Source organism: Panulirus ornatus, chromosome 1, assembly GCF_036320965.1.
Source record: "Panulirus ornatus isolate Po-2019 chromosome 1, ASM3632096v1, whole genome shotgun sequence".
Classification (NCBI taxonomy): Eukaryota; Metazoa; Arthropoda; class Malacostraca; order Decapoda; family Palinuridae; genus Panulirus; species Panulirus ornatus.
Window position 1 is genome coordinate 72,731,782 of NC_092224.1, and position 24,513 is coordinate 72,756,294.

Consider the following 24,513-nt stretch of genomic DNA (forward strand, 5'->3'; position numbering starts at 1 on the left):
AGTCATGCAGGGCGTGCTTATCCTCCTTGAAGGCTCAGATTGGAATGTCTGAATGTGTGTGGGTGTAACCAAGATGAGAAAAAAGGAGAGGCAGGTAGTATGTTTGACGAAAGGAACCTGAATGTGTTGGCTCTGAGTGAAATGAAGCTCAAGGGTAAAGGGGAAGAGTGGTTTGGGAATGTTTTGGAAGAAAGTCAGGGGTTGGTGAGAGGACAAGAGCAAAGGAAGGAGTAGCACTACTCCTGAAACAGGAGTTGTGGGAGTATGTGATAGAGTGTAAGAAAGTAAACTCCAGATTGATATGGGTAAAACTGAAAGTGGATGGAGAAAGATGGTTGATTATTGGTGCCTATGCCCCTAGGCACGAGAAGAAAGATCATGAAAGGCATGTGTTATAGGAACAGCTGAGTGAGTGTGTTAGCAGTTTTGATGCACGAAACCGGGTTATAGTGATGGGTGATTTGAATGCAAAGGTGAGTAATATGGCAGTTGAGGGAATAATTGGTGTACATGGAGTGTTCAGTGTTGTAAATGGAAATGGTGAAGAACTTGTAGATTTGTGTGCTGAAAAAGGTGTGGTGATTTGGAATACCTGGTTTAAAAAGAGAGATATACATAAGTATACGTATGTAAGTAGGAGAGATGGCCAGAGAGCGTTATTGGATTACGTGTTAAGTGATAGGCGCGTGAAAGAGAGACCTTTGGATGTTAATGTGCTGAGAGATGCAACTGGAGGGATGTCTGATCATTATCTTGTTGAGGCGAAGGTGAAGATTTGTAGAGGTTTTCAGAAAAGAAGAGAAAATGTTGGGGCTGAAGAGAGTGGTGAGAGTAAGTGAGCTTGGGAAGGAGACTTGTGTGAGGAAGTACCAGGAGAGACTGTGCAGAATGGAAAAAGGTTAGAGCATATGATGTAAGGGGAGTGGGGAAGGAACGGGATGTATTTAGGGAAGCAGTGATGGCTTGCGCTAAAGATGCTTGCGGCACGAGAAGCGTGGGAGGTGGGCAGATTAGAAAGGGTAGTGAGTGGTGGGATGAAGAAGTAAGATTATTAGTGAAAGAGAAGAGAGAGGCATTTGGATGATTTTTGCAGGAAAATAATGCGAATGAGTGGGAGATGTATAAAAGAAAGAGACAGGAGGTCAAGAGAAAGGTGCAAGAAGTGAAAAAGAGGGCAAATGAGAGCTGGGGTGAGAGTATCATTAAATTTTAGGGAGAATAAAAAGATGTTCTGGAAGGAGGTAAATAAAGTGCGTAAGACAAGAGAACAAATGGGAACATCAGTGAAGGGGGCTAATGGGGAGGTAATAACAAGTAGTGGTGATGTGAGAAGGAGATGGAGTGAGTGTTTTGAAGGTTTGTTGAATATGTTAGATGATAGAGTGGCAGCTATAGGGTGTTTTGGTTGAGGTGGTGTGTGAAGTGAGAGGGTCAGAGAGAATGGTTTGGTAAACAGAGAAGAGGTTGTGAAAGCTTTGCGGAAGATGAAAGCTGGCAAGGCGGTGGGTTTGGATGGTATTGCAGCAGAATTTATTAAAAAATGGGGTGACTGTGTTGTTGACTGGTTGGTGAGGATATTCAGTCTATGTATGGCTCATGGTGAAGTGCCTGAGGATTGACGGAATGCATGCATAGTGCCATTGTACATAGGCAAAGGAGATAAAGGTGAGTGCTCAAATTACAGAGGTATAAGTTTGTTGAGTATTCCTGGTAAATTATATGGGAGGATATTGATTGATAGGGTGAAGGCATGTACAGAGCATCAGATTGGGGAAGAGCAGTGTGGTTTCAGAAGTGGTAGAGGATGTGTGGATCAGGTGTTTGCTTTGAAGAATGTATGTGAGAAATACTTAATAAAACAGATGGATTTGTATGTAGCATTTATGGATCTGGAGAAGGCATATGATAGAGTTGATAGAGATACTCTGTGGAAGGTCTTAAGAGTATATGGTGTGGGAGGCAAGTTGCTAGAAACAGTGAAAAGTTTTTATCGAGGATGTGAGGCATGTGTACGAGTAGGAAGTGAGGAAAGTGATTGGTTCTCAGTGAATGTCGGTTTGTGGCAGGGGTGCGTGATGTCTCCATGGTTGTTTAATTTGTTTATGGATGGGGTTGTTAGGGAGGTGAATGGAAGAGTTTTGGAGAGGGGGGCAAGTATGTAGTCTGTTGTGGATGAGAGGGCTTGGGAAGTAAGTCTGTTGTTGTTCGCTGATGATACAGTGCTGGTGGCTGATTCGTGTGAGAAACTGCAGAAGCTGGTGACTGAGTTTGGTAAAGTATGTGAAAGAAGAAAGCTGAGAGTAAATGTGAATAAGAGCAAGGTTATTAGGTACAGTAGGGTTTGAATGGAGAAAAACTGGAGGAAGTGAATTGTTTTAGATATCTGTGAGTGGATTTGGCAGCAAATGGAACCATGGAAGCGGAGGTGAGTCACAGGGTGGGGGAGGGGGTGAAAGTTCTGGGCATGTTGAAGAATGTGTGGAAGGCGAAAACATTATCTCGGAAAGCAAGAATGGGTATGTTTGAGGGAATAGTGGTTCCAACAATGTTATGTGGTTGTGAGGTGTGGGCTATAAATAGGGTTGTGTGAAGGAGGATGGATGTGTTGGAAATGAGATGTTTGAGGACAATATGTGGTGTGAGGTGGTTTGATTAAGTAATGAAAGGGTAAGAGAGATGTGTGGTAATAAAAAGAGTGTGGTTGAGAAAGCAGAAGAGGTTATATTGAAATGGTTTGTTGACATGGAGAGAATGAGTGAGGAAAGATTGACAGAGAGGATATATATGTCAAAGGTGGAGGGAACAAGAAGTGGCAGACCAAATTGGAGGTGGAAGGATGGAGTGAAGAAGATTCTGAGCGATTGGGGCCTGAACATGCCGGAGGGTGAAAGGCATACAAGGAATAGAGTGAATTGGAATGATGTGTTATACCGGGTTCGATTGGATTGGATTGGATTGAACCAGGGCAAGTGAAGCGTCTGGGGTAAACCATGGAAAGTTTTGTGGGGCCTGGATGTGGAAAGGGAGCTGTGGTTTGGTGCATTATACATGACAGCTAGTGACTGAGTGCAAATGAATGTGGCCTTTTTTGTCTTTTCCTAGCGCTACCTCGCACGCGTGTGTGGGTAGGGGGTTGTCATTTTGTGTGTGGCAACAGGAATGAATAAAGGCAGCAAATATGAAATATGTACATTTGTATATATGTATATGTCTGTGTATGTATATATATATATATATATATATATATATATATATATATATATATATATATATTTTTTTTTTTTTTTTTTTTTTTTATACTTTGTCGCTGTCTCCCGCGTTTGCGAGGTAGCGCAAGGAAACAGACGAAAGAAATGGCCCAACCCCCCCCCCCCATACACATGTACATACACACGTCCACACACGCAAATATACATACCTACACAGCTTTCCATGGTTTACCCCAGACGCTTCACATGCCTTGATTCAATCCACTGACAGCACGTCAACCCCTGTATACCACATCGCTCCAATTCACTCTATTCCTTGCCCTCCTTTCACCCTCCTGCATGTTCAGGCCCCGATCACACAAAATCTTTTTCACTCCATCTTTCCACCTCCAATTTGGTCTCCCTCTTCTCCTCGTTCCCTCCACCTCCGACACATATATCCTCTTGGTCAATCTTTCCTCACTCATTCTCTCCATGTGCCCAAACCATTTCAAAACACCCTCTTCTGCTCTCTCAACCACGCTCTTTTTATTTCCACACATCTCTCTTACCCTTACGTTACTTACTCGATCAAACCACCTCACACCACACATTGTCCTCAAACATCTCATTTCCAGCACATCCATCCTCCTGCGCACAACTCTATCCATAGCCCACGCCTCGCAACCATACAACATTGTTGGAACCACCATTCCCTCAAACATACCCATTTTTGCTTTCCGAGATAATGTTCTCGACTTCCACACATTTTTCAAGGCTCCCAAAATTTTCGCCCCCTCCCCCACCCTATGATCCACTTCCGCTTCCATGGTTCCATCCGCTGCCAGATCCACTCCCAGATATCTAAAACACTTCACTTCCTCCAGTTTTTCTCCATTCAAACTCACCTCCCAATTGACTTGACCCTCAACCCTACTGTACCTAATAACCTTGCTCTTATTCACATTTACTCTTAACTTTCTTCTTCCACACACTTTACCAAACTCAGTCACCAGCTTCTGCAGTTTCTCACATGAATCAGCCACCAGCGCTGTATCATCAGCGAACAACAACTGACTCACTTCCCAAGCTCTCTCATCCCCAACAGACTTCATACTTGCCCCTCTTTCCAGGACTCTTGCATTTACCTCCCTAACAACCCCATCCATAAACAAATTAAACAACCATGGAGACATCCCACACCCCTGCCGCAAACCTACATTCACTGAGAACCAATCACTTTCCTCTCTTCCTACACGTACACATGCCTTACATCCTCGATAAAAACTTTTCACTGCTTCTAACAACTTGCCTCCCACACCATATATTCTTAATACCTTCCACAGAGCATCTCTATCAACTCTATCATATGCCTTCTCCAGATCCATAAATGCTACATACAAATCCATTTGCTTTTCTAAGTATTTCTCACATACATTCTTCAAAGCAAACACCTGATCCACACATCCTCTACCACTTCTGAAACCGCACTGCTCTTCCCCAATCTGATGCTCTGTACATGCCTTCACCCTCTCAATCAATACCCTCCCATATAATTTACCAGGAATACTCAACAAACTTATACCTCTGTAATTTGAGCACTCACTCTTATCCCCTTTGCCTTTGTACAATGGCACTATGCACGCATTCCGCCAATCCTCAGGCACCTCACCATGAGTCATACATACATTAAATAACCTTACCAACCAGTCAACAATACAGTCACCCCCTTTTTTAATAAATTCCACTGCGATACCATCCAAACCTGCTGCCTTGCCGGCTTTCATCTTTCGCAAAGCTTTTACTACCTCTTCTCTGTTTACCAAATCATTTTCCCTAACCCTCTCACTTTGCACACCACCTCGACCAAAACACCCTATATCTGCCACTCTGTCATCAGACACATTCAACAAACCTTCAAAATACTCATTCCATCTCCTTCTCACATCACCACTACTTGTTATCACCTCCCCATTTACGCCCTTCACTGAAGTTCCCATTTGCTCCCTTGTCTTACGCACCCTATTTACCTCCTTCCAGAACATCTTTTTATTCTCCCTAAAATTTACTGATAGTCTCTCACCCCAACTCTCATTTGCCCTTTTTTTCACCTCTTGCACCTTTCTCTTGACCTCCTGTCTCTTTCTTTTATACTTCTCCCACTCAATTGCATTTTTTCCCTGCAAAAATCGTCCAAATGCCTCTCTCTTCTCTTTCACTAATACTCTTACTTCTTCATCCCACCACTCACTACCCTTTCTAAACAGCCCACCTCCCACTCTTCTCATGCCACAAGCATCTTTTGCGCAATCCATCACTGATTCCCTAAATACATCCCATTCCTCCCCCACTCCCCTTACTTCCATTGTTCTCACCTTTTTCCATTCTGTACACAGTCTCTCCTGGTACTTCCCCACACAGGTCTCCTTCCCAAGCTCACTTACTCTCACCACCTTCTTCACCCCAACATTCACTCCTCTTTTCTGAAAACCCATACTAATCTTCACCTTAGCCTCCACAAGATAATGATCAGACATCCCTCCAGTTGCACCTCTCAGCACATTAACATCCAAAAGTCTCTCTTTCGCACGCCTGTCAATTAACACGTAATCCAATAACGCTCTCTGGCCATCTCTCCTACTTACATAAGTATACTTATGTATATCTCGCTTTTTAAACCAGGTATTCCCAATCATCAATCCTTTTTCAGCACATAAATCTACAAGCTCTTCACCATTTCCATTTACAACACTGAACACCCCATGCATACCAATTATTCCCTCAACTGCCACATTACTCACCTTTGCATTCAAATCACCCATCACTATAACCCGGTCTCGTGCATCAAAACCGCTAACACACTCATTCAGCTGCTCCCAAAACACTTGCCTCTCATGATCTTTCTTCTCATGCCCAGGTGCATATGCACCAATAATCACCCACCTCTCTCCATCAACTTTCAATTTTACCCATATTAATCGAGAATTTACTTTCTTACATTCTATCACATACTCCCACAACTCCTGTTTCAGGAGTATTGCTACTCCTTCCCTTGCTCTTGTCCTCTCACTAACCCCTGACTTCACTCCCCAGACATTTCCAAACCACTCTTCCCCTTTACCCTTGAGCTTCGTTTCACTCAGAGCCAAAACATCCAGGTTCCTTTCCTCAAACATACTACCTATCTCTCCTTTTTTCACATCTTGGTTACATCCACACACATTTAGGCACCCCACTCTGAGCCTTCGAGGAGGATGATCACTCCCCGCGTGACTCCTTCTTCTGTTTCCCATTTTAGAAAGTTAATACAAGGAGGGGAGGATTTCCGGCCCCCCGCTCCCGTCCCCTCTAGTCGCTTTCTACGACACGCGAGGAATACGTGGGAAGTATTCTTTCACCCCTATCCCCAGGGATAATATACATATATATATACATATACACACACGCACACATACACACACACACACGCACACACACACACACATACATATATATACATATGAAAAATGTAAGAAACAATTTAGAAAACAAACTTTTAGCTTGAAATGAATGAAAAAATGAATGTCACATAATGGTTCAACCTCTGGCTATGGAAAAGGAAATGTACAATTTATTCACACAAACGTCAATAGCAGTTCTCATCAATTTCACCACTGTATCAATAAGCTTCAATGTCTAAGCTACATTTTTCTCCAACTTCACTATTTTCTTGTCCAAACACCATGCATGAAAACTATCACTCCATTAACACAACTATAACATTTATTTCCCTTTTAAAAGTTCTGGGGAAGTCTGTCTCGATACACTGCGGCGAGGCGACGCGACGCTGACACAATCACTGTCACAATATCACTTCTGCCTCCTCAAGTCAATCTCTCAGCCACAGTGAGAATGGACTTGTTGATACTTTCCCTTGGTGTTGCACAGGTCCTTGATGACCCGGATGGTGCCAGCGTACAGCTTGTATAATATATATATATATATATTAACGCTACCTCGCTAACGCGGGAAATGGCAAATAGTTTGAAAGAAAGAAAAGAAATATATATATATATATATATATATATATATATTTTTTTTTTTTCATACTATTCGCCATTTCCCGCATTAGCGAGGTAGCGTTAAGAACAGAGGACTGGGCCTTTGAGGGAATATCCTCATATGGCCCCCTTCTCTGTTCCTTCTTTTGGAAAATTTAAAAAAAAATGAGAGGGGAGGATTTCCAGCCCCCCCGCTCCCTTCCCTTTTAGTCGCCTTCTACGACATGCAGGGAATACGTGGGAAGTATTATTTCTCCCCTTTATATATTTATCTATTTATTCACCTTGCCCCGCCGCCGCCCCCCGCGCCAGCGAGGTAGTGCAAGGAAACAGACGAAAGAATGGCCCAACCCACCCACATACACATGTATATACATACACGTCCACACACACCAACATATACATACCTATACATCTCAACGTATACATATATATACACACACAGACATATACATATATACCCATGTACATAATTCATACTGTCTGCCTTTATTCATTCCCATCGCCACCCCGCCACACATGGAATAACAACATCCTTCCCCCTCATGTGTGTGAGGTAGTGCTAGGAAAAGACAAACAAAGGCCCTATTCGTTCACACTCAGTCTCTAGCTGTCATGTAATAATGCACCGAAACCACAGCTCCCTTTCCACATCCAGGCCCCACAGAACTTTCCATGGTTTACCCCAAACGCTTCACATGCCCTGGTTCAATCCATTGACACCATGTCGACCCCAGTATACCACATCGTTCCAATTCACTCTATTCCTTGCACGCCTTTCACCCTCCTGCATGTTCAGGCCCCGATCACTCAAAATCTTTTTCACTCCATCTTTCCCCCTCCAATTTGGTCTCCCACTTCTCCTCGTTCCCTCCATCTTTGACACGTACATCCTCTTTGTTAATCCTCCTTACTCATCCTCACAAGTCCAAATCATTTCAACAAAGCCACTTCTGCTCTCTCAACCACTCTTTTTATTACCACACATATCTTTTACCCTTTCATTACTTAGTCAATCAAACCACATATATTTTATTTCATATATATTTGTCATTTCCCATATTAGTGAGGTAGTGTTAAGAACATGAGGATAGAGGACAAAGAGGATATATGCATCAGAAGTGGAGGGAACAATCACCCCGCCAATTAATACCAATTTCTCAACTGCCCATATCCCATATCTCTTGCACATGCTATCACTGCTTCACTAAATATCTCCCATTCCCCTTGCTTCATTTGCTTACAACTTTAGCTATTCTATACCCAATCTCTTCTAGTATTTCACACACACACACACACACACACACACACCTCTTTTTTCCAAGCTCATTTCTTTCTCACCCTCTTCTCATTCATATTAGTTTCCCCTCCCAACACATTAACATCTAGGAGTCTATCTTTTGCACACCTATAAATTTGTACAGAGTCCAACACTTCTCTCTGACCAGGTTCCCTACTCACTGATGTATATTTATGCATGTCCATTAAAAAAAAAAAATATATATATATATATATATATATATATTTTTTTTTTTTTTTTTTTTTTTTTTTATACTTTGTCGCTGTCTCCCGCGTTTGCGAGGTAGCGCAAGGAAACAGACGAAAGAAATGGCCCAACCCCCCCCCCATACACATGTACATACACACGTCCACACACGCAAATATACATACCTACACAGCTTTCCATGGTTTACCCCAGACGCTTCACATGCCTTGATTCAATCCACTGACAGCACGTCAACCCCTGTATACCACATCGCTCCAATTCACTCTATTCCTTGCCCTCCTTTCACCCTCCTGCATGTTCAGGCCCCGATCACACAAAATCTTTTTCACTCCATCTTTCCACCTCCAATTTGGTCTCCCTCTTCTCCTCGTTCCCTCCACCTCCGACACATATATCCTCTTGGTCAATCTTTCCTCACTCATTCTCTCCATGTGCCCAAACCATTTCAAAACACCCTCTTCTGCTCTCTCAACCACGCTCTTTTTATTTCCACACATCTCTCTTACCCTTACGTTACTTACTCGATCAAACCACCTCACACCACACATTGTCCTCAAACATCTCATTTCCAGCACATCCATCCTCCTGCGCACAACTCTATCCATAGCCCACGCCTCGCAACCATACAGCATTGTTGGAACCACTATTCCTTCAAACATACCCATTTTTGCTTTCCGAGATAATGTTCTCGACTTCCACACATTCTTCAAGGCTCCCAAAATTTTCGCCCCCTCCCCCACCCTATGATCCACTTCCGCTTCCATGGTTCCATCCGCTGACAGATCCACTCCCAGATATCTAAAACACTTCACTTCCTCCAGTTTTTCTCCATTCAAACTCACCTCCCAATTGACTTGACCCTCAACCCTACTGTACCTAATAACCTTGCTCTTATTCACATTTACTCTTAACTTTCTTCTTCCACACACTTTACCAAACTCAGTCACCAGCTTCTGCAGTTTCTCACATGAATCAGCCACCAGCGCTGTATCATCAGCGAACAACAACTGACTCACTTCCCAAGCTCTCTCATCCCCAACAGACTTCATACTTGCCCCTCTTTCCAGGACTCTTGCATTTACCTCCCTAACAACCCCATCCATAAACAAATTAAACAACCATGGAGACATCACACACCCCTGCCGCAAACCTACATTCACTGAGAACCAATCACTTTCCTCTCTTCCTACACGTACACATGCCTTACATCATCGATAAAAACTTTTCACTGCTTCTAACAACTTGCCTCCCACACCATATATTCTTAATACCTTCCACAGAGCATCTCTATCAACTCTATCATATGCCTTCTCCAGATCCATAAATGCTACATACAAATCCATTTGCTTTTCTAAGTATTTCTCACATACATTCTTCAAAGCAAACACCTGATCCACACATCCTCTACCACTTCTGAAACCGCACTGCTCTTCCCCAATCTGATGCTCTGTACATGCCTTCACCCTCTCAATCAATACCCTCCCATATAATTTTTTTTTTTTTTTTTTTTTTTGCCGCTGTCTCCCGCGTTTGCGAGGTAGCGCAAGGAAACAGATGAAAGAAATGGCCCAACCCACCCCCATACACATGTATACACACACGTCCACACACGCAAATATACATACCTACACAGCTTTCCATGGTTCACCCTAGACGCTTCACATGCCTTGATTCAATCCACTGACAGCACGTCAACCCCGGTATACCACATCGCTCCAGTTCACTCTATTCCTTGACCTCCTTTCACCCTCCTGCAATATATATATATATATATATATATATATATATATATATATATATATATATATATATATGTGTGTGTGTGTGTGTGAAAGAAGAAAGTTAAGAGTAAATGTGAATAAGAGCAAGGTTATTAGGTACAGTAGGGTTGAGGGTCCAGTCAGTTGGGAGGTAAGTTTGAATGGAGAAAAACTGGAGGAAGTAAAGTGTTTTAGATATCTAGGAATGGATCTGGCAGCGGATGGAACAATGCAAGCGGAAGTGAATCATATGGTGGGGGAGGGGGCGAAAATCCTGGGAGCCTTGAAGAATGTGTGGAAGTCGAGAACAATATCTCGGAAAGCAAAAATGGGTATGTTTGAAGGAATAGTGGTTCCAACAATGTTGTATGGTTGCGAGGCATGGGCTATGGATAGAGTTGTGCGCAGGAGGGTGGATGTGCTGGAAAAGAGATGTTTGAGGACAATGTGTGGTGTGAGGTGGTTTGATCGAGTAAGTAATGTAAGGGTAAGAGAGATGTGTGGAAATAAAAAGAGTGTGGTTGAGAGAGCAGAAGAGGGTGTTTTGAAATGGTTTGGGCACATGGAGAGAATGAGTGAGGAAAGATTGACCAAGAGGATATATGTGTCGGAGGTGGAGGGAACGAGGAGAAGTGGGAGACCAAATTGGAGGTGGAAAGATGGAGTGAAAAAGATTTTGAGTGATCGGGGCCTGAACATGCAGGAGGGTGAAAGGTGGGCAAGGAATAGAGTGAATTGGATCGATGTGGTATACCAGGGTTGACGTGCTGTCAGTGGATTGAATCAGGGCATGTGAAGCGTCTGGGGTAAACCATGGAAAGCTGTGTGGGGCCTGGATGTGGAAAGGGAGCTGTGGTTTCGGGCATTATTGCATGACAGCTAGAGACTGAGTGTGAACGAATGAGGCCTTTGTTGTCTTTTCCTAGCGCTACCCCGCACACATGAGAGGGGAGGGGGATGGTATTCCATGTGTGGTGAGGTGGCGATGGGAATGAATAAAGGCAGACAGTGTGAATTGTGTGCTTGGGTATATATGTATGTGTCTGTGTGTGTATATATATATGTGTACATTGAGATGTATAGGTATGTATATTTGCGTGTGTGGACGTGTGTGTATATACATGTGTATGGGGGTGGGTTGGGCCATTTCTTTCGTCTGTTTCCTTGCGCTACCTCGCAAATGCGGGAGACAGCGACAAAGCAAAATAAATAATAATATAACATTGAAATGTATAGGTATTTATATATGCGTGTGTGGACATGTATGTATATACGTGTGTATGTGGATGGGTTGGGCCATTCTTTTGTCTGTTTCCTTGCGCTACCTTGCTAACGCGGGAGACAGTGACAAAGTATGATAAATAAATATGTATAGAAAATAATGTATTGCATATGTATGTATATGTGCGTGTATGGGCGTTTATGCATATATATGTGTATATGAGTGGATGGGCCATTCTTTTTCTGTTTTCTGGCACTACCTCTCTGACGCGAGAAACAGCAGGGGGTGTGATGTCCCCTTGGTTGTTTAATTTGTTTAAGGATAGGGTGGTTAGGGAGGTAGAAGCCAGAGTTTTGGAGGGAGGGGCAAGTATGCAGTCTGTTGGGGATGAGAGGGCTTGGGAAGAGAGTCAGTTGTTGTTTGCTGATGATACACCTCTGGTAGGTGATTCGAGTGAGAAACTGCAGAAGTTGGTGACTGAGTTTTGAAAAGTGTGTGAAAGGAGAAAGTTAGGAGTGAATGTGAATGCAAGCAAGGTTAGTAGGTTCAGCAGGGTTGAGGGTCAAGTTAGTTGGGATGTAAGTTTTAATGGAGAAAAATTGGAGGAAGTATAAAGTGTTTTAAATATCTGGGAGTGGACTTGGCAGCAAATGGAACCATGGAAGTGGAAATGAGTCATAGGGCAGGGGAAGGGGTGAAGGTCCTGGGAGCGATGAAAAATGTGTGGAAAAAGAGAACGTTATCTCAGAAACCAAAAATGGGTATGTTTGAAGGAATAGTACTTTCAGCAATATTATATTGTTGCGAGGCATGGGCTATAGATAGGGTTGTACGGAGGTGGGTGGATGTGTTGGTAATGAAATGATTGAGAACAGTATGTGTTGTGAGATGGTTTGATCAATTAAGTAATGAGAGGGTAAGAGAGATGTGTGGTAATAAAAAGTGTGGTTGAGGGAGCAGAAGTGGGTGTGTTGAAATGGTTTGGACATATTGAGAGAATGAGTGAGGAAAGGTTGATAAAGAGTCTATATGTGTTAGAGGTGGAGAGAACAAGGAGAAGTAGGAGACCAAATTGCAGATAAAAGGATAGAGTGAAAAAGATTTTAAGATATCGGGGCCTGAAAATACAGGAGGGTGAGAGGCTTGCAAGGAATAGAGTGAATTAGAGTGATGTGGATACTGGGGTCAACGTGCCATCAGTGGACTGAACCAGGGCATTTGAAATATCTGAGGTAAACTATGGAAAGGTCTGTGGTGTCTGGGTATGGATAGGGAACTGTGGTTTCGGTGCATTACACATGACAGCTAGAGAATGAGTGTGAGTGGATGTGACCTTTCTTTGTCTGTTTCCTGGTGTTACCCCGGTGACATGGGGCAATGCTGTTTCTTGTGGGGCTGAGTGGCAGAAGGGGGGACCAAGCTGGGAGTTCCCATCCACTTTGAAGGCTCAGGCTGGGGCATCTATATGTGCTTGGATGGAACAAAGATGGGAAGAGAGAAGAGATAGGTAATGTTTTCTAGGAAAGAAACAGAGCTCAAGAGTAAGGGGGAGAATAGTTTGGAAATGTCTTAGGAGTAAAGTCAAGGTTAATGAGAGGACAAGCACTAAGAAAGGAGTAGCATAACTACTGTAGCAGGAGTTGTAGGGGTGTGTGATAGTATAAGGAAGTAAATTCTAGATTGATGTGGGTAAAACTGGAAGTTGATGGCAAGAGATGGGTGATTATTTGTGTTTATGCACCTGGCCATGAGAAGAAAGATCATGAGAGGCAAGTGTTTTGAGAGGAACTTAGTGAGTGTCAGCAGTTGAGAGTATGATTAGGGCACATGGGGTATTCACTGTGAGGAATGGAAAGATGAAGAGCTTGTGAAGTTGTGTGCTGAAAATAAACAGATGAATAGGAATACCTGGTTTAAAAAGAGGGATATACATATGTGAGTAGGAGAGATGGTCAACAGACATTATTAGATTACATTTTAATTGACAGGTATGTAAAAGCAAGGCTTTTGAATGCATATTTTAAATTTGCTGAGAGGGGCAGTTGGTGGGACGTCTGATCACTGTCTTGTGGATGTGAGTCTGAAGATTGGTAAAGATTCTCAAGAAAGTGTAGACAATGTTGGATAGAAGAGATTGGTGAGAGTAATTGAGCTTGGAAAGTTGCTAATGAAAGAGAAAAGAGAGACTTGTGGGCAGTATTTACATGGAAGCAGTGCAAATGATTGGGAGATGTATAAGAGAAAGCAGCAGGGGTCACAAGGAAGGTACATTGTTTGAAAAATGAGAGTTGGTGTGAGTGAGTATAGATTAACTTTAGGGAGACCAAAGAAAGGTTTAGAAGAAGGTAATTAATGTGAAAAAGACAAGAGAATAAATTTGAACATTGATGATGGGGTCAAAAGGGGAGGTAATAACAGGTAGTGATGAAGTGAGTAGGATATGGAGTATTTTGAAGGGCTGTTAAATGTGTTTGATGGTAGACTGATAGCTGTACCATGTTTTGGTTGGGGGTGGTATACAAGGTGAGAGAATCATGGCAATAACTTTGGTGAATAGAGCCTTGAGGGGCTTACATGCATACATGTTGAGGCCCTACATTCCCCCATGTGTTATATGGGTAATGAATTTTCAATGAGTATTTCCTGGTACAAATTATTGTTGCTTGTGACATAAGTCTTATCTGCATACTAGTGATAGGTACCTTCCAACTTTAAATTTTAGCATGTATGCAGAAATGCAGATGCCACTGTAATTGCAGACCACTTTCAGAATGCAGACCCTAATGTGATTATCATTTAGGTTGTAAATATATGTATGTGAGGATATTCCCTCAGAGGCCCAGTCCTCTGTTCTTAACACTACCTCGCTAATGCAGGAAATGGCGAGTAGTATGAAAGAAAAGAAAAAAATGTATGTATCTGTCTATCTATATCTCTGATGCCTTTTCTATTTTGAACTCCCTCAAAGGGGTGGCCACAACAAAAGAATCTCCATAACTAAAGAACTCCAGTGCCACTTCTTAACCTATAGTACCCTACCCTTAACAGGCCACTGGTAAGAGTGCTATTCTAGCACACTTTGCAGAGGCTCATACCTTACATTCCTGATGACTGCTTCTGTCTAATGCTCTTACCTATTGCTTCTACATAATGTTTCTCCCTGAAGTAGTAAAACTTATATAAACTTTTTTTTTTTTTTTTTTTTTCTTTGTCGCTGTCTCCCGCGTTTGCAAGGTAGCGCAAGGAAACAGACGAAAGAAATGGCCCAACCCACCCCCATACACATGTATATACATACGTCCACACACACAAATATACATACCTACACAGCTTTCCATGGTTTACCCCAGACGCTTCACATGCCTTGATTCAATCCACTGACAGCACGTCAACCCCGGTATACCACATCGCTCCAATTCACTCTATTCCTTGCCCTCCTTTCACCCTCCTGCATGTTCAGGCCCCGATCACACAAAATCTTTTTCACTCCATCTTTCCACCTCCAATTTGGTCTCCCTCTTCTCCTCGTTCCCTCCACCTCCGACACATATATCCTCTTGGTCAATCTTTCCTCACTCATTCTCTCCATGTGACCAAACCATTTCAAAACACCCTCTTCTGCTCTCTCAACCACGCTCTTTTTATTTCCACACATCTCTCTTACCCTTACGTTACTTACTCGATCAAACCACCTCACACCACACATTGTCCTCAAACATCCCATTTCCAGCACATCCATCCTCCTGCGCACAACTCTATCCATAGTCCACGCCTCGCAACCATACAACATTGTTGGAACCACTATTCCTTCAAACATACCCATTTTTGCTTTCCGAGATAATGTTCTCGACTTCCACACATTCTTCAAGGCTCCCAGAATTTTCGCCCCCTCCCCCACCCTATGATCCACTTCCGCTTCCATGTTTCCATCCACTGCCAGATCCACTCCCAGATATCTAAAACACTTCACTTCCTCCAGTTTTTCTCCATTCAAACTCACCTCCCAATTGACTTGACCCTCAACCCTACTGTATACATATAAACTTAAGTAAAGGAAAAGGAAGATTCCACAGGTTTAGTTATGTTAAGTACCTATGACAATATCAATATCAGTGGCTCAAGATATGTCTCCCAACTACCCCACTTTTCCTTTGTTTCGCCTATTGTTCTCCTAATTCAACAAGTTTTATATCATTCCTCGACAATCTTAGCTCCTATCATGAGACTGTGGCATCCTCTCTCCCACAAGCTGAGATCTACTTCGGGGATTTCAGTGTTCACCATAGGAATAGGTTGAATTCCTCCCCTACGGTGGAGGTATTGAAGCCCACACATTCTCTATTCTCAGTGATTTACAATAGATTTTATCCTACCTTACCCATATTCTTGACTGTTGTGACCATATTTTGGATCTGTTTTTCATCTCTAGTCCCTCCTGCTGTATGCACAATCCCTCCCCCAATTGGTTGATTTGATCACACTCTCATGAACGTATCTATTTTAATGGCACTTCCCCTCCAGCAGCTACTTTTGAATGTAAATACTAGCACCTCAACAAAGCTAACTGGAATAATTTGTTACTTTTCTGACTCTCCTTGGGTAAAGTATTTTCTTTTATGTAATGATGCTTCTGTTTCTACCAGATGCATAGCGGGGGTTATTCTTGTGGGATGGAAGCATTTATTTCTTCTTCCTCCAAGATGACCTCTCCTTCCACTCCATGGTTTAACTGTTACTGTTCTGGGGCCATTCAGGCAAGGGATCAGGCATATTAGGCTTGAAAAATTTTTCCTTCTGACTCCCTTTCAACTTATCACTACTCTAATCACTGCAAGCATGTTATTTGTTAGGCAAAGCGTTCCTTTATTCATAGGAAGTGCAATGACCTCTTCTCTTTGTCCACTGATATGTGCTTTTGGTCTTTAGCAAAGGGCATCTCTAACAAGGGCATCTCTGCTGCTGCTCTACTTTTCCATCTTTTTCTGTCATAACAGTACTATTACTGTCTCATTCCTAACTCCAACATGGATGACTCTAACATTGCTTCACTCTCTGATGCTCCTCTTACTAATCGTATGCCCCTTCCCATAATCTCTTTTCAGATTGTCTAAAAAGCTATTCTCTCTCAGGACACAAGCTAAGCTCATGGTCCTGATGGCATTCATCCCCGAGTACTGAAAGAATGTGCCTCAAAACTTGCACTTGTGCTTTCTTGTGTGTTCCATTTCTTTTTAAAAACCAACACTTATGCTTCTCCTTGGAAACATTCATTGACACACCATCCCTAAGAAAGGTGACCATTCTGACATTTCAAACTATTATCCTATTGCTTTGACATTTACTATTTCCAAAGTGTTTTTCAATCCCCATCAATTCCCATATCCTTAGACATTTTTGAGTCTTACATTCTTCAGTCTCATCTCTAAGCTCTCCTTTTTTGGCTTCCCTCCCTCATTTGCTCCTCAATATCTAGCTTCCCCTCCAGCCAGTCTATCTCAGTGGTAGTTGATTGATCAACCTCCCCCATTTCCCATCAACAGCAGTGTCCCTCACCTTTGTCTTGTTGCCTACACTCTTCTTTTTTTCACTGATTTCCTCTCTTCCGCAGATAATGAAATGCACTGATATGCTTACAACTCAACACTGCATTCATCCACATCTTTCAGTTTTGCTCCTTCTTCTATTATTCAATCTACTTTTTGTCATCACACAGCTTCCCCAGTAAAAGAATTGGACAGGATATCTCAGTGGAATAGATGAAGTCTACTCGTTTGATTCCTCCAATACCCAGTTTCTACCTATCTCTATCAAAAATTCCTTACAACTCTTGTCTCTCCTGAGACAGTATAATGCCACTTCTTGACTCAATGAGCATACTTGGTACTGCTGCTACATCCACACTTTCTTGGAAACCCCACATTACAGGAATAGGTAAATCTGATTCTAAGAAACTGTTGTCCTGTTTAGATGGCAAAATGTCTTTCCTTCTGAACAGTTGCTCCTTTTATACAACGGATTGATTTCATCCTTGATGGAGTACTGCTCTCACATCTAGGGTAGTTCTAGCTCTGCATCCTTACCTGACAGAGTTGTCAAAAGCATTCTGACTAATAAACTGTTCCAGGCTGACTTTCAAACTTACCCTCTTGCCCTGCACTGCAGTGTTGGTTCACTTTCTCCTCTTCTATAGGTATTACTTTGGTTTTTGCTTCTGGAAGCTGGTTGCTTGTTTCCCCACCATTAGCTAGACAGCACAATACTTGACAGGCTGCTGCATCCCATTATTACTGTGTGGCTGTTGGCAATTCAGGATGAGCTGTTTTGATAACTGTATCTTTCCTTATACCCTAAAGTTTTTGAACTCATTGCCCTCTCATGCCTTTCCCAATAACTACGATCTGACCTATTTTGAAAGACAGGTTTTTCACTTCCTCCAAAATTAGTAAATCCTTTCCCATGCCTCATCTTTTTCCCTTTCATAATCCCCTCTATATTTCAATTAAAGCCTAGTATTAATGTGGACTTTTGTCCATGACTAGAGCTTTCAACATGGAAGAAAATTCACCAGCGAAATACATAATTTATTAACTGCCAGTCCCCCAAGGTTGCTAGACTAAAGACTTAGTGTGTATCTATTCATGCTGTGGTGTGATGATGATACAGGCTCTTGTTAGATGTTTTATTTGGTTGTGCTACTTGTGTGATCAACAATAACCTGTGTATAATAAGCTTTTCAAGTCCTATGCTAAAGTTTGTTCCCTCTTTTACATGTGGTATTGATGCCAGCCAGCCAGGAAATTCTCAGTTTTAGTACTTATCTCTTTCATTGAGTCTAATGTTTAGACTTGGTCTTAAATGATGATACTTTACTTGTAAGTATTGAATATTATGTCTGTCATAAAACAATCCATCTTCAGTTTAGATGAAATAGTGTAGTATTTTTGAAGAGTTCAGTGAATTTTCTTTTCTATTGATTTTTTTTCCAGATGTCAATGAATGTGAGCTGACTTATCCTCCTCTTTGTGCTCAGAAGTGTATTGATAAACCAGTTGGATATGATTGTGAATGCAACGAAGGCTTTGCTGTTAATCCAAATGATTCCAAATTGTGTGAAGATATTAATGAATGTTTAGACTTCCCATGTGCACACTACTGTCATAACACATATGGCTCTTATAAGTGTAGTTGTGCCACTGATTACATATCTGAACAAGATGGCCATAAATGCAGAGCAAACTCCAGTGAGTATTTCAGAAGCAAAGTATGATTTTGTAATCTTCCTTAAATGAAATATGATAAAATGGGTTTCAGTCTAGAGTTTAATAAAATGTATATTAGTATATTAGAGTACAGTAATTGGTTTATGTATTAATTTATAAGTTAATGGGCCTCACAAAGATCCAAATATTTCATGTAAGATTTTTTATATTTAATTGTCAGCTGTTATGTAAATGAATTATATTAAATACTTATGAATGATTGGTTTTGCAGCGGTGAAACCTAAGCTGATGTTCACCAACCGTTACTATATACGGGAAGTAAATATTGATGGCTCCAGCAGCAAGTTGCTGGTTACAAACCTGACTAATGCTGTGGGACTTGACTATGATGTTGTTGAGAACTGCATATATTGGTCAGACGTAACCCACCTTTCTTCATCTTTGAAGAAGATGTGTAATGATAGCCAACCAAAGGTAAGAATGTAATTTGAAGTCATTGACCCATATACTGCTTAGTACCTCATGTGAGAAATGAACCTCATTCGAGGGTTGATTATTTCCACCCATATTTGAATTCCCAGCTTATTTTTATTGTACTATTCATCCTTTTTTGTCACTAACACCCTATTCCGTACCACATAGTATGAAAACATCATACATCTCATTCACTACAGATCATCAGAGAGTGTACATATGTCATTTGGGCATGATTCCACATTGATATGCCCACTGTTATAGTCAGTTTTAGAATAAAAGGAATGATGTCTCATGCACAGTATTAGAGTTCATATTTGGTAGAAATAAATTTTTTTTCAAATATTCAATTGTAGATAAAGATCTGTCTCTGTAAATGATATGTAAATGATACGTATGTGAAAATATGTATAATGCAGACTATGGCTAACGTATGAAGGCCTCACTATGATTTTTATCTATCAGGAAAAACACCTCAAGATTCTGTATGTAAAAAGAAAGTGGGAATTGACATAATCTCGAACCTGTTACCAGAGTCCACACTAGTATCATAACCAGTGAGGTAGGAGGTGCTGCTATTGTGAAAAATAAAGAAGCTCAGAATTGGAAAAAGTGTTGAGTTTCAGCACCTCAAAGGTACTTTAGTTTTACTGGAGTAGCCAAGTCTCTCCCTGCCTTCTTGTGGTGACCTCGTTAGTACACGTGTTAGCGATGGAAGTAGAGGGTGAGGCATTGCCCAGTTTCTTCTGGGCAGTAGTTCTAGATTTGGACAAACGCCTGAGGTGTGCTGCTGCTTTTAGCTTTGACAATTTTGGAGCCTCGCTGCCTCTGGAAACACTGCACTGAAGTTGCCCTCTGCCAGTGACCTGTCAAGGATGAGGCACAAAAGGATAAGAAGTGGCACTGGAGTCTACCAGTTATGCCAAGGGTCAAAAGGAACGAGCGATTTAGGGTGATGGTGCTGAATGTGACTGGTATGACTGGGTAGAGTAAAAGGAGGGAGATTATGGAGAGGTTTAAGGTTTGTAGCATGAATGTGCTGGGGATTGGGGAAAACCCATATCCTTGGGCAGAGTATGTGGAGTGAAAGTATAAATGATGAATGCACATTATGGGAGGGTATAAAAAGAGGTGTGGTATGGACAGGAATTAGTAAAAATTATCAGGGAAGAGGAAAAGGATATGCAATTCTATCACCAAGAGTATGGGAGGGTGTTACAGAGCATGGATGGAATGTATGGAATGTACTGTGGGTGAAGAAAGATTGGGATTGTGAAACATGTATAGATGTGAGTATATACACCTTTGAATATGAAGGCTATATGAGTTAAGGATGAAATAAAGCTTTTCTGGGGGAATTTGAATGACTGTATAAACAGTTTTGAGAATGAGAGAAACATGATAGTATTGGATGCTATGAGTGCGAAAGTGGGATGTAATGGAATTGGTGAAATAGTTGATGAATGGGGAGGGCCTGGAGTTAATGAGAGTGTAAGCTATCTTGTGGATATTTGTGCTGAGAGGGGTTTATTCCTTGTGAATACTTTTATTCAGCACAAGATGATCCACAGATGTACATGGATGAGGATTGAAGGAAGAGAAGAGCAAAAGGCTTTGTTTGACTGTGGCAGTGGATGAAAGATTGAGAAAGGCTGTGCTGGATGCCAAAGTCATGAGAGGATTCTTTGGAGACTGACCATTTCATGGTTCTTGTGAGGATGAGGATCAGGGCGAAGTGGAGGTATGGTGTAAGGAAGAATGTGTAGGTAAAAGTGTTGGCAAGTGAGAAGATGAATCAGGAAAGATAAAGAGACGAGTATGAAAGGAAGGTAAATGAAAGCTTAGATGGAACTGCAGTGAATGTAGAAATGTAGTCATGTGTGAATGAAGTGTTTAGAATGTTTAGAGAAATACTAGTAAAGGTTGTAGAATCAGTGGTTGGATACAAGATAGTGAGATACAGGAATAAAAAGGACAATGTATGGTGGACAGAAGAGATCAGAAATCCTGTGAAAGAGCAGAAAAAGGCATATGGTAGATTGCTCGATAGGAATGTAGCAATGGAAGCAGCAAAGTAGGGAAGAATACAAAATATGTAAGGGGGATGTTAAGAAGGTGATAGAAGAAAGCAAAGAAAGAGTAGCTGAAGAAATTTTTGGAAGAAAGGTAAGTGAAAAGCTTTGGGATGATAAAAAACTATACTGGAAGGAGGTAAAAAAGGAAAGAGGTGGATGTAAGAGTGGAAATGTTGATGTGAGAAGTATGGAAGGGGAATGGCTGAATCAAAAGGAGGAAGTGAAAGGAAGATGGAAAGAGTATTTTGAAGAACTGACGAATGTGGAAGAAGGGGAGACAGCAGCAGTTACATGCATGGGTATGGAGGAGAGGAAGAGGATACAAATGCAGGGGCCTATAGCAAAGAGGGAGGTAAGAAGGGCAATAATGAGGCTGAAGATAGGAAAGGCACCTGAGTGGATAGGATTATGGCTGAAATGCTGAAGTATGTTGGAGAAAGTGTGATAGACTGGATGCATCTTGTATGTAATTTAGCATGGAATTCCGTACAGAAGGTTGTGCCTGAGGATTAGGTGAAAGCTGCTATTGTTCTTTTATTTAAAGGAAAGGTGCTGAGAATGTATGTAGCAATTATAGAGGAAGTGAGTCACAGGGTGGGCGAGGGGGCAGAGGTTCTGGGAGCAATGAAGAATATGTGGAAGGAGTGAATGTTATCTTTGATAGCAAAAATGGGTATGTTTGAAGGAATAGTAGTTCCAACAATCTTATATGGTTGCGAGGTTATAGGTAGGATTGTATAGAGGAGGATGGATGAATTGAAAATGAAGTGTTGGAGGACAGTATGTGGTGAGAGGTGGTTTGACCGAGAAAGTGATGAAAGAGTAAGAGAGAGGTGTGTAAATAAAAAGTGCAGTTGAGAGAGCAGAAGAGGGTGTGTTGAAGTGGTTGGAACTATGGAGAGGATGAGTGAAGAAAGATTGACAAAGAGGATATATGTGTCAGAGATGGAGGGAACAGGTAGAAGCAGCTGACTAAATTGGAGGTGGAAGGATAGAGTGAAAAGATTTTGAGCAATTGGGGCTCGAACATACAGGAGGGTGAGAGACGTGCAAGGAATAGAGTGAATTGGAACGATGTTGTATACTGGGGTAGACTTGCTGTCAGTGGACTGAACCAGGGCATGTGAAATGTCTTGGGTAAATCATGAAAAGGTCTGTTGGGCCTGGATGTGGATAGGGAGCTTTGGTTTCGGTGCATGACATATGACAGGTAGAGACTGAGTGTGAACGAATGTGGCCTTTTTGTCTGTTTTCATGGTGCTACCTTACTGAAGCAGGGGGTAGCGATACTGTTTCCTGTGGGGCGGGTTAGTGCTGGGAATGGATGAAGGCAAGCAAGTATGAATATGTATATGTGTATATATGTATATGTCAGTGTATGTGTATGTTGTACATGTATGTATTCCTATGAGTCCACAGGGAAAATGAAGCACGAAAAGTTCCCAAGTGCACTTCCGTGTAATAATCACATCATCAGGACTCATAGGAATATCTTGATCATGTGCAAAATTATGATCCTTTCCAACATGTATGTATGTGTATGTAAGTGTATGGGCATTTATGTATATATGTGTATATGAGTGGATGGGCCATTCTTCGTCTGTTTCCTGGCGCTGCCTCACTGATATGGGAGACAGGGATCAAACATGATAATATTAGATGATAAATAAGTCTGTTAAGTATATCAGGAAAAGTGTATCAGGAAAAGTGTATGCAAGAATATAAATTGACAGAGTGATGGAGGTGACTGTATGAAGAATAAGTGAAGAGAAAGGGGTTTTTAGGAAAGGTAGGGGATTTTTGTATTTTTTTTTTCAAGATTACCATGGAAAAGTATTTAGTGAAAGGTAAGAAGTTGTATGCAGCTTTTATAGATCTAGAGAAAGCATATGACAGAGTCGAGCAGAATGTTTTGTGGGATGTGCTAAGGATATATGGTTTTAGGGGACAACTTTTGGATAGTGTAAAAACCTTCTATAGAGGAGCAGATGTTTGTGTAAGAGTGGATGAAGAGCTGAGTGAAAGTTTGGTGATACTTGTAGGTGTGAAGCAGGCTTTTTGATATGTATATGGATGGAGTGAAAAGAGAGATGAAACCAAAACTAGGGAAAAAGGGGTGCAGAGATGGATTGTGGCAGAGATATGGTGACTAGTGGCAAGCCTGTTTGCAGATGATACTGTATTGTTTGTGGAGATTGAAGAGGAATTGCAGAAGGTTGTGTTTTTTATGATGTGTGTAAGCAGGGGAGATTAAAGGTAAATGCAAGTAAAAGTAAAGTAATGGTGAATGGAAAGATTGAAGGTAAATGCAAGTAAAAGTAAAGTAATGGTGAATGGAAAGATTGAAGGTAAATGCAAGTAAAAGTAAAGTAATGGTGTTTGAAAGGCAAGTGAGTGAAAGTATAGATTTTGTAAAACCATATTGAATGAAAGGAGAAAGTGTATTCAAATTGTGTTGTGGATATGGGGGAAATAGACCAGAAGTGATGGAATTTAAGTATCTGGGAACTGCCTTGGGTAAGTCTGTTATATGGAAGGAGAGCTAAGGGAGAGAGCAGTATAGGGTAGAAGAGTCATTGCATCCCTTAATGTAATGATGAAGGGTAGAGGTTTAGCATCAAAGTGAAGAGAGGATTAAGGGACAGCATAGTCCTCCCAACCCTAACCTGTGCAGCCAAAACATGGAAGTGGGATGAGGCACAGAGGCCAAGAATCCAGGCTGTGGAAATGAGCCATTTGAGAAGAGCATGTTGTCTAACTAGGTGAAATGAAGAAAGAAATGAAAGGCAAAGAATGCAAAGGGAATGAATTATGGAGTGGTAGAATGGGTGAAGTGTAATACTTTAAGGTGGTTTGGGCATGTAGAAAGAATGCAAGAGTGGGAGTATACAAGGAGAGTGTATGATAGTACAATTAAAGGGGTTGGTATGAATGGAAGATCACCTGTGACATGGGCAAATGTGGTGGAGGAATACTGGATAGAGAGAATCAGAGGAAGAATGTGTGGAATGGTGTATGTGAGGGAGG

The 24,513-nt window shown here is 41.6% G+C and overlaps 1 protein-coding gene across 1 annotated transcript in view; it reads left to right on the forward strand.

The window, feature by feature from the left end:
* LRP1 (LDL receptor protein 1) overlaps positions 1-24,513 on the forward strand; it is a 1,167,923-nt gene that overhangs the window by 810,702 nt on the left and 332,708 nt on the right. The window contains exons 46-47 of the mRNA XM_071663699.1: positions 18,704-18,958; positions 19,209-19,411. Coding sequence (XP_071519800.1) covers positions 18,704-18,958; positions 19,209-19,411 — 458 coding nt within the window. The remainder of the gene's footprint in view (positions 1-18,703; positions 18,959-19,208; positions 19,412-24,513) is intronic.